At 33.0% G+C, this 11,178-nt stretch overlaps 1 protein-coding gene across 3 annotated transcripts; it reads left to right on the top strand.

Annotated features, from left to right (window-relative positions):
- The first annotated feature begins 4,414 nt into the window (after window positions 1–4,414).
- CPN60ALPHA2 (TCP-1/cpn60 chaperonin family protein) lies at window positions 4,415–10,941 on the top strand. Of its 3 annotated transcripts, none has more exons than XM_068612349.2 (9): window positions 4,415–4,530; window positions 4,618–4,780; window positions 5,550–5,671; window positions 5,770–5,977; window positions 6,063–6,208; window positions 6,600–6,906; window positions 8,250–8,500; window positions 9,371–9,571; window positions 10,250–10,941. In XM_068612349.2, the coding sequence occupies exons 1-9, from the start codon at window positions 4,450–4,452 to the stop codon at window positions 10,535–10,537; spliced, it is 1,767 nt and encodes a 588-aa protein (XP_068468450.1). In that variant the 5' UTR covers window positions 4,415–4,449; the 3' UTR covers window positions 10,538–10,941. The 3 variants fall into 3 exon arrangements, with proteins under 3 accessions (XP_068468450.1, XP_068468451.1, XP_090154464.1); XM_068612350.2 differs by having other exon boundaries at window positions 4,430–4,530; window positions 5,550–5,651; XM_090298338.1 differs by having other exon boundaries at window positions 4,435–4,530; window positions 5,550–5,651; window positions 5,755–5,977.
- The last annotated feature ends 237 nt before the right edge of the window (window positions 10,942–11,178 follow it).

Raw genomic sequence — 11,178 nt, 5'->3', positions numbered from 1 at the left:
CCGTCAACAATGTTTTTTAATTTAATAAACACACAAGCAAGACTGTACATTTCTATCTCAATGTAAGCCACTATATTTAAAATTAAAATAAGCATATAAATTATGCATCATGCCCCTGAAAAAAGATTCAAAATCACAAAGATTAAACATTGTCAATACTCCAATGGAAACATAAATATAGTACTTTCCACATTTAAGATGAAGGTTTCTCGGCTCTCACTTTGCTCATTTTCAAGCTTAATAGGTTACTGTTAAAAAAATACAAGACATTATAACAAAGGCACATCATAACTCACTAGGCATCAACAATTTAACCCTACCCACACAATGACTAACACCTTTTAGAGTATAAATTCATCTAGCGTTATCACAAAATGAAGTTTTATTTGCAAACGAAAATTTCTATTCCATGATGTTAATACAGGAAGAGATTGAAACCTTAATCTATATAAATATAAACCCTAAATCCATCATAGAATGGTGCTTCATATGTTTTATTATGTATTTACAAAGTAATAATTATGCTTGTGCAATAATAGGAAATCATGACGCCATTCACAACAGTTAATGATATTTTGCAAACTGAAGGATCAAAGTGAGAATTTCATAATTTACAATCTTAAGACTAAAATGGGGTGTTTTTATGAAAAGAATGTACCTTAAGTAGCCAATTGGGATTCTAAGGTATCTCAGGTTTCGAATTTGAAAACTAATTTGAGTCTCCTTATTGTTCGCCAGAGTCAAACCAAATAATTTGAGTCTCCTTATTGCTCGCCAGAGTCAAACCAAATGTTTTCTTCTCTGTCTCCAAAAATGCTAGAGTTTGGAAAATTAAAATTGAAATTAGAGAGACTTTGTTGATCTTTTTCAGCAAGTGTACCAAGTCAGAAGTAATAATTTGTCTTTGAAAGACAGGTGTCAACCCATAAGGAACAATTATTTAAAATTCTAATCGTAGCATTCAGTAAGTATAAGAATATATGTTATCTCCTAAACGTCAATGTCTCGCATCTTTAGAAAAAACATTCTTATCAGCAAGAACATATGTTATATAGCAATTGATACATTCTAATCTATGTCTAGCATAAGAACATATCAAGTATTCTCATTTAGGTCAATTTTTTATAAGTACTTTCTAGTCAAGTTCAAGAAACAGGTTCATGAATAAAAATTCAAGCTTTAAGCGCAAAATACAAGATCCAATAATCAAGTTCATGAATATAAAAATTAAAGATTTAAGCACATAATACAAGATCCAATAATCAAGTTCATGAATTAAAATTTCAAGCTTTAAGTATAACATGACAATACCAATATCAAAGAGTAACAAAGATTCATATACAATTACCACCAAAATACATTGGAACTTGAACAAATTACTCTCAATACCAAAGGAAAGAATTAATCACTCATGGTGGCCATTACATGTACCAAAGTCAAAGAAAAAGATCGAAATGTTTCTCCTTGTCAGTTGCCTCTTTTAGGGTTTCCTTCCTTTGGTTTCCCTTTCAGGTCACACCTTTTTCTCTCTTATGCCATTATTTAACCTAATTGGACTTGGGCTAAGTGACATATCGCTCAAGCGAGGAATAAAAACAGAAAATCCATATTCTCTGAAACAACCTCTAATCCTTTGCTCTATCTTTCCTTAAATCCCTAAAAATAACACAAATTTGGGATTAAATAATTTCATTAATCTCATAACTTCAAAATATATTATTAGATTCAAATTTCTCAAATTGAGGTTGAATTATAACTTTACCAATGACTAAAATCCATAAGTGCCTAGCTTCATAAAGTCTCACTAAATTATGACACTTATCATACTTCACGCTCATAGTATGTGTTTATGAATGTGCCAAGTGAGGGTTCAAAGAAAGAAATGAAAGGGTTTCGAAAGAGAAGAAACAAACAGAACCTTGGATTCCAGAGAGTTCAAAGAAATGAGAGGGTTCAAGGGTTTTAAAATACAATGTTTGACAAAATTATTTCTCTAACATCCATGTCCCAAAAAATGTGGTTTATAGTGATTTATAGGTCATATTTGTAAAAGTTTTTCCTTTTCCACTTTTAGGCCACATTTATATGTATGTGGCCACTTTTAGGCCACAATTTTATTGTTTAGCCCACACATTCTAAGACATCACTTAAAAAATATGGAATAAATAAACAATGGTTTTACAAATGTGGTCTTTGGTAGTCCTTAAACCACACTTGTAAAATCATTGCATCTTCTATGTTTAGGAAATGATTATATAAGTGTGACCTAGTTCAATGTTGTCTAAAACAAATAGCATTGAACAACTTTAGCTTGTTTGAAGATTTTCCTTGTATCAGAATTTGTATTTAAACACTTTTGGAATTTAGAATGACTAGGAATATTTTGACAATTTAATAGAGAGAATATATCTTTGTTAGGGTTATTCCCTCCATCTTGCGATCTTATTAGGAATTCTCCCTCTTGTGATAATCATCCTTAGGCTTATCAAATCTTGTTTGTGGTGCCTCTCTTTCTCCAGGTTTTCATTGTTAATGTTTTAATTGATTCCATTTTGTAACCCTAAATTCCTAATTCTAGTGTTAGTTCTTATTTGGAAACATATCAACAACAAAAATGAGCGAGTTGTTGATGCAAAACAATTTTAACTCATTCACCGTGTGATCGTTGATATGACACAAACTTTTATGTATCTTCTTGGCAGATGAAGGAAACAAACATTTTTTGCAACAGATAAGAGACATTAAAAATCTTTTACGAGAAGTACAATGTTAACTTAAGATTATTTTGGTATCGTTTGAGCACAAAAAAGTTTCCCATACATAAAAAAGACTGCACAATTTTATATCGTTTAGGAGACGAAAACTTACGTTTTATATGATATGTTGTGAACACAAATATTGTCTTACAAATGAAGTAAGACAATGTTTTATACTTTGTTGTTTTTCTATGCTTTTCTTCAAAAGAGTTTGTCACACCAACATGTAGTTTGATACTTAAAAAAAAGTTAAAACAAAATTCAATATTTCTCTTGTGATATTTTGTACAGTTTAGTTTATAGTTCAACCTCTAAGGATTAAACACTATATTAAATAATAGAGAAAAAAATTCAACGAGAAAGTTTAACATATCACCCAAAAAAATTTATAGGACTATATCTATCATATAGACAAAATGAAAATAAAATCAACTCATTATAATTTGTGGAATATTATAACTCGTGAAAATATACTTATTATGAAACTTGAAGCATAATACACACAAAAAAGAGTTAGATAATCTTAAGCAAAAGGCCAAGACATATAATAAACTATACACTGTTAAAATCTAAATATAAAAAAAAATTCGCATGTATAAAACGACAAGAGATACCATTAGGATTATACATGAAGATACAAATGATTTAAAGGAAAAATAAGACATGTAGGATGAAGAAGTTAGAAATGATTTTAAAAGATATTAAGTCCCCTAATTGGTCTTTAGAACTTTGGAGCAAAGTAGTCCAAGATGCAACATAACATGAAAATCTTATTGTATCTATCAAAAGTGTGGGAGTCCAAAGTTACAACTATAAATGAAGTTATGAATGTGGAAACCATGACCTTAGATGAAGTTATTAAATCTTTTAAGGTTCACTTGTATTAGTGAAGTTGAATTCCTTTTGATCATGATGACTCTTCTTTCAATTCTGACTTCTCATCTTCGGTATTTGGTTTTTAGGTCTGTGGGAAGTTTACTTGCAAAAGGTTGTTTGACGCTCACATGAGTTATTTTGCAAGTACTTTTGTTTTGGTTGTTGTGCATATAATGATATACTTTTGTTTTGGTTGTTGTGCATATTTATAAGGTCTTATTGTGCTAAAATTAAGATATGGATCGTGATTAACATTTGCATTACCTAATTTTTGTACAGTTTAACTTAGGTTAATTTACTTTTACTTCAATATATTCCTCTTATGATGGTCGATCGATACGAAATAACAATAGATCCTAAGGTCATTCCACCCTCTAACTATACAATTAGAGATGACAAAACAAAATATATCAAATAAAAAAAACTATTGAAATATCAATTTTAATCTCTCAACTATTTATATATCTAGTGTAAGTCATCCACGTTACATATGTGATACAATATGAATACGTGACTCTAAATTAATTTCTAACTTTTCAAAATAAATGTTATTTATTTACTCTAAGGACTTAAAAGAATTACAAATACCTATATAAAACTTCAGTGAAATTAGAACATGAATTTTTGTTATACTTAAACTACAATTAAAGAAATACTTATTTTTAACAACATGAATAAATAAATTTAAATGTTAAAAAATTAAAAAATTCATGGTGAACAGAATGAAAATAAATAAAGTGAAAATTAAACCTTACAATCCAAGAATATATATCTTGGAAACTTTTCGCATAGAATTCAAACTGTCTGAATCTCCGAGATGAATAGCTATACACATTCTCACGTCTCTCTCTCCTCACTCCTCTTCCCTCCCAATGGAAACCCTTCTTTTACATTCCCAGTAAGTGTATTTACTTTGCTATGCTATGCTATGCTATGTTCGTTCTCCTCTATTTCTACGTCTTTTTCTGACTCTATGCTGGTGCAGTCTTTTCGTTGGAACCAAATGGCATTTGGGGTTCGTAAAGCCCCGCGCTTTGTGGTAAGGGCAGGTCCTAAGAAGATACTATTTGGCAAGGAATGCAGAGAGGCCATGCAAGCTGGGATTGATAAACTCGCCGATGCTGTCTCTCTTACCGTTGGACCCAAAGGTATTTCTTGTATATCACTATTGACTGCAGTGACCAATTGGGTCAGTTACATGACTGTTCTTGCGTTTTCAATTTGTTGGACTGCTTAATTACTATCATATTCAGCTGCTTTTCTGCCTCAACAGTGGCCAATACCTAGAATATATGCTGGCAACTCATTAAGGGTGTTTGGGTGAGCATTTGGAAAAACTTCATAATCGACTTTAGACCCAAGAAAGTAATTTCCAAACAAGGGGCTTAACTCGTGAATATGTTTGCATTGATTTTCGCTTATCCAAAATTATGTTGAAATACGAGTTAATGTATTTTTACGTTTGTTCATTCATATGTTTGGTCCAAAATCGATTGAGGCGAAACAACATCAGATTATTTTTGCGTCAGATGAAATTTTTTATTGAGTTTACTGCTATCTTGCTTCTAAATTTAGAATAAAGAATCCAAACATAAATTACATCACTTTGCAATCGTTCAGCCTAACACAAACATTTATTTAGAAATCATTTTAGCTGGTATTTTTACATGTTTTGGTTTATCAAACATGAATTCAAACAAGCAACAAGTGCATGATTTCTTTTGATTGGATTTTGTTGTTGTTTCGTAAACATATAAGTTAATATGAGGAAACACTAACAAGGATCACAATTGCTTTTAATTATCTTTTGGCTGAAAATTGCTTGCTTTTGAATCTCAATATTATGTGGTCATTTGGTTGATTCTGGTCCAGTGATTATTGACTGTTCTTGCTTATATTTCATTCCTAAACATGTAGGACGGAATGTTATTCTTTCTGAATCTGGAAACCTTAAAGTGATTAATGATGGTGTTACAATTGCTCGATCCATTGAGCTTTCAGATGCAATTGAGAATGCAGGTGCCGTCCTAATTCAAGAGGTTGATCATAGTTGTTATTTTACCACATGTTAAGTGGATAAAATTTGAAACAAAAGTAACCAGAGATGTATTTATGTTTTTAGTTTTCATGCTTGTAGGTTGCAAGTAGAATGAACGAGTTGGCTGGTGATGGTACTAGCACTGCAATTATTTTGGCTCGTGCCATGATTAAATCTGGACTATTAGCAGTTTCTTTTGGAGCTAATCCTATTTCTTTGAAGAAGGGGATGGACAAGACTGTAAAGGAGCTGGTCAAGTTCTTGAAGGAGAGAAGTGTTCCTGTTGAAGGGAGGGAGCATATCAAAGGTCTTTGCTTCTGCTTGTTTCAGTTTTGTCAAATTAAGGGTTATCTTCACAAGAAAATATTGAAGATATTTCTTCTCTTTTGCAGCTGTGGCATCAATTTCTGCTGGCAATGATGAGTATGTTGGCAACTTGATTGCTGATGCTATGGGGAAGATTGGTCCGGATGGGGTGATCTCTATTGAGTCCTCCTCAACATCTGAAACCTCTGTGATAATTGAAGAAGGGATGAAGGTATGGACAATTCGAAATTGTGGGTTTAGGCGTAGAGGAAGGAGATTAAGAGAAAATACACTTTGAGTAATAATAATAATAATATATTGATTACTGTAATGTATTACAACGTCATAATATGTTCTTAAAGCTAGAGCACCAATTTTACTCCTAACTAATTAGGGAAGCAAATCATGAGATAGTGAAATATGGTAATCGATTTTAAGAGATAATGGGGAAAAAAGAAACTAATCTTAAAGGATAGTCTAATATACTCTAAAAATAAGATATTTTTACATATTCTAACAAATAATATTACTCAATAACCAGTGTCAGCTCTTCTTCTTGTTCGGATGTGCACAATCCTTGTGTTTCTACCCTATTACAGTTGTTGTTTGTCTTTTATGTACAGATTGATAAGGGTTACATGTCTCCTCACTTCATTACAAACCAGGAAAAGTCCATTGTAGAGTTTGATTGGGCTAAAGTTTTGGTAACTGATCAAAAGATTTCGAGTGTCAAAGAAATAGTCCCATTGCTAGAAAAGGCTATGCAGTTGAGTGTTCCACTCTTAATTATTGCAGAGGATATCACAAGGCAAGTGCTGGAAACACTAGTAGTGAACAAAATGCAAGGATTACTAAGAGTTGCAGTTGTAAAATGTCCAGGATTTGGAGGTGGAAAGAAAGCTTTGTTACAAGATATTGCACTTATGACTGGTGAGTTCCTACAGGCTTTGATAAGCTTGGTTGATATGTCTGCCAACTTCCTCTATGCTAGGGTTATGCTTCCTATTGAATTTTTCTCTTGAAAAGCCTATGAAATTTGTTTGTGTCAAACAATTTGACAAGGAGAGGAATAATCTCAATATTTTGTTGTTATAATCTCAATATACAAGGTTCCTATTTATACATCTACGAGGGTAAATTCCTTCCTAGAATCATGGGATTCAATCTCTTGAATCATGGATTTCAATCTTCCCTCATTATGCTAATTATACTAATTTATAGGGAATAAATAAGGAAACAATTTTTTTTTTATAATATTCTCAGCTTGTTAGTTAGATCTTGAATTTTTTTTGTAGGTAGTCCCTTAGTGAGAACATCTGCCAAGTGACTTCCCAATGGTACATATGTTGTCTTGACAAGCCCACTATCTAACTTCTCCTTAATGAAGTTTTGGTCCACCTCTATATGCCTCTTTCTACCATGTTGGACAGGATTATAAGTAATGCTCATGGCATATTTGTTATCACAAAACAGTTTCTTGAGACCATTAAAAATGTTTCTTATCCACAACAGCTCACATATCACTTGGGCCATAGATCTATATTCAACTTATGCATTTGACTTTGCCACAACACTTTGTTTCTTACCCCTTCACGTCACCAAATTTCCTCTCAAGAACATACAAAATCCTCCAAATGTACCGACTCCACTACAAAGGTTGCTTGTTTGAGCTAGGCACATGGGCTACATGCACCAATATTGGTGGTGGCGCATGATGGCGTGTGGCGACTTCGTTGGTGATGCAAATGTCAACATTGTGATTTCTAGTGTAGGGTGCTCCTTTCTGGTCCACCACTGACCTCAAAGGGCGACAAAACAGTGGATAGTGGCAACAACAATGGACAAGGGTGGGGATTGTTTACGTGGTAGTGGAAACAAAGTTTCCACGATTAGAAGCTCTAATATCATCTTAGAAAATAAACTTTAAACATAACTCAACCTCATAAAACCGACATTCAAGATGAGGTTTGCATCTATTTTTATACTATAGGTTGGTTGTATCTTTAGACAATGTGAGATCTCCAACACATATTATTCTTAAAGACTTGAGTTACTTATATTATGTGAGATGATGTTAAATTTTGGAGTTCCTTTTTGTGCGTCACATGTGACTCTATCTGTATGAGGATACTTTGAGATTTTGTTTTTCTTAAATATACTCAGGATGTATTTTTTTGTTGCCATATCTTAAAAAGAGTCTTCTGTCCAGCCTCATTTAATCAACAACACTTTTCCAACTCTGGCTGTTTGATCTCTTGTTATTAACATCACAGGTGCTGATTTTCTTTCTGGAGACTTGGGTCTCACACTTGATGGTGTAACATCAGACCAGCTTGGCACTGCACTAAAAGTGACAATAACCAGCAATGCGACAACTATCATTGCTGATCCTAGTACTAAGGCTGAAATTCAGGCCAGAATTTCACAGATAAAGAAAGATCTTAGTGAAACAAATAATGCAAACCTTTCAAGAAAGCTCTCAGAGAGAATTGCAAAACTCTTGGGCGGTGTAGCTGTTATAAAGGTGCCTAATTCTGCTCACCCCTTGTTCTTTACTTTGTTAATGTTTCTTTAATTCCCTTACTCTATCTTATTTTATATATTATTGGATTTTATTGAATCATTGCGTTATTTGCCTTGTATTTCAACTTGCTTTGTTCTTGTAAGTTGTAACTTGAAAAATAGAACAATGGCAATTTGTCACCTATTAGCCTTCTTGATGTGTTTTCTTCAGAAGAGGGATCCTATATAATATTTTACTTCTATACCATTCATTTTATATTTATCTTAACTAGCATATTATCTATTTGATACTTGTCTTCTCTGCAACTAGTTTTTTTTTTCAAGTTAATATAATTTTTTTGTAAGTTAAATCAAATATTACAAACCGTTGTGGCTTGTGACTTGGAACATATTTAAATTCTTGAAACCGACACTCTATGTGGTGGGAGCCACGTGCATTGGGTTGTCATTTTATTCATAATATTTTTTATGAGGATTTCAGAAAATAAAGAATATTAGTAAAAGCAGATTTGAATTGATTTCTTCATTCGGTTAGTGTAGCAAAGTTCCACATTGCCTACCTCAATTACTGGTATCTGTTGGCAACTTGACTTAATGCCAATTGTTTTTAAAATGAAATTTAACAATTAGCTTGGATCCTATAATAGACAATATTACCACATAATCCTTGTATATGTTAAGCATGAATTAGACAAGTAGGACATTCTGTTAATTGCATGGGTCTTACTTCATTTGTTTTCATGCACAATTCTAGATTGCAATTTGTTGCACCGAAAGAAACAGCTGTCCTTAAATTTGCCAAAATACTTTACATTAACATTTTTTTTTCATTCTCAAGTGTTCATTACATAATGCAATAACCATTGTGTAGGTAGGTGCACATACTGAGCTAGAACTTGAAGATAGAAAACTGAGAATTGAGGATGCAAAGAATGCAACATTTGCTGCAATAAGTGAGGGCATTGTTCCTGGAGGGGGTGCCACATATGTCCACCTGCTGGACTTGATACCAACAATAAGGAACTCCATGGAAGATCTAGATGAGCAAATTGGTGCTGATATCGTAGCAAAAGTATGGCTACCTTTATTTACTCAACCGGTTCTCTGTCTTATCTTATATTTCTCCTCATTGATTTTACATTGTAGTGAATGCTCTATGATTATTTTCATGTAAAATGTTTCTTTCCATGAAAAAGACATCAACTTCTAATTAGTTGACTTATGAGTTTTGCATCTTTTGAAATCCAGGAGATTTGTGAGCATTCTTTTCTTAATTTCTTGTTTGGATTGTAATTTTCCGCTTCAACAAATACACCTCATTATTTTAGAAGGAACGTTCACTATTCTTGGAAAAAGAGCACTAGCTAGACAGTGCATATTAGGATTTCCACCATGTTTTCTGACATTTTGGCTATACTTTCTTTGATGAGTCTTAGCTACTTCGAGGAACATACTCTTGAATTATACGAAGCATATTGATTTGCAAGGTTAACATAAAAAGCAAATATTTAACTCTAAAGCAGGTATTGATTATATTAATGTGTCTAAACCTATTAAAAATATGTAGTAGTAGTAGTACTAATGTTTTTACACATATTATAACTACCCAACCCATACATCCCACTCAAGCACATATTCACATAAAAAATGTTGATTTCTTTTTTACTATTTGTCTTTTTAAAAACAGACAACATCCTTTTGAACATGTCTGGAAGGCTTTAACATATGTGGTTACACATGATCGTTGCAGGCACTCATTGAACCTGCAAAATCAATTGCAACAAATGCAGGAATTGATGGAGACATTGTTGTCCAAAAGACTAGAACACATGATTGGAGAACTGGATATAATGCAATGACGGGCATATATGAAGATCTTCTGAATGCTGGAGTAGCAGATCCTAGTCGTGTTGCAAGATGCGCTCTTCAAAGTGCAGTTTCTGTTGCTGGTGTGGTTCTAACTACTCAAGCTATATTGGTGGATAAAATAAAGAAACGCAAGCCACCTGTGCCCTTGCTCCCTGGCATAACTCCCTAAGATGGAGAAAACATTTACAATTTTGCAAACAGAGTTAAATCTTTTACATACCATTGGTTGACTCCAAGCTTGGTTGGTTAATACTCCAGCTGGGGCAAGAATAAGGCTCGTTTCAAGAATAGGAAAGTCAGATGTTCATGCTGCTTGCTCTTGCTTGAGTTATGACTCGATGAAACCCATGTACCATGAATGGTGAAGTGCAAGTACCTTCCACAGGGAATTGATTAGAGTTCTGTTGGGTTTCTTTCTCCATTTACCTATTAATTTTGTGACACCATAGTTGATAATAGTTTTGTTCTAGAAAACTGATAATACGATTTTATCAAGATATTGTAACACCATAATTGATGAGACAAACTTACGGAAGGCTAGTGCGTAACATAATGAAGTAAGTTTCAGACAAATCTTGATGTATTAGTAAATTGTGTTTTCAATTTTATTGGATGGATGAGTAGGTACACCCGCTAATAGATCAGATGTTGAAGCCTTACGAGCTGCGTGGACTCGTGGTTTTGTTTTTTAGTAACAAGTATCAAATCAAATGAAAAACCTTTCTCAAGTTCTTGCTTGTTTCTACAATTTCACAGCTTTCTTCCTTTTTGTCGTAATTCATATTTTGGACTTATTGACATCTCTGTTTG

The sequence above is a fragment of the Phaseolus vulgaris genome, chromosome 2 (genome assembly GCF_051622355.1).
Source record: "Phaseolus vulgaris cultivar YP4 chromosome 2, ASM5162235v1, whole genome shotgun sequence".
In the NCBI taxonomy this organism is placed as follows: Eukaryota; Viridiplantae; Streptophyta; class Magnoliopsida; order Fabales; family Fabaceae; genus Phaseolus; species Phaseolus vulgaris.
This window is presented reverse-complemented; position numbering and strand designations above follow the sequence as displayed.

What these genes read in the sequence shown, in the direction of transcription:
- CPN60ALPHA2 (XM_068612349.2), top strand. Translation starts at nt 4,450, where the DNA reads ATGAATAGCTATACACATTCTCACGTCTCTCTCTCCTCACTCCTCTTC. An exon ending in AGATATTGCACTTATGACTG is followed by an intron (nt 6,907 to 8,249) that starts GTGAGTTCCTAC and finishes TTAACATCACAG; the next exon opens with GTGCTGATTTTCTTTCTGGA. An exon ending in GTGCTGATATCGTAGCAAAA is followed by an intron (nt 9,572 to 10,249) that starts GTATGGCTACCT and finishes TGATCGTTGCAG; the next exon opens with GCACTCATTGAACCTGCAAA.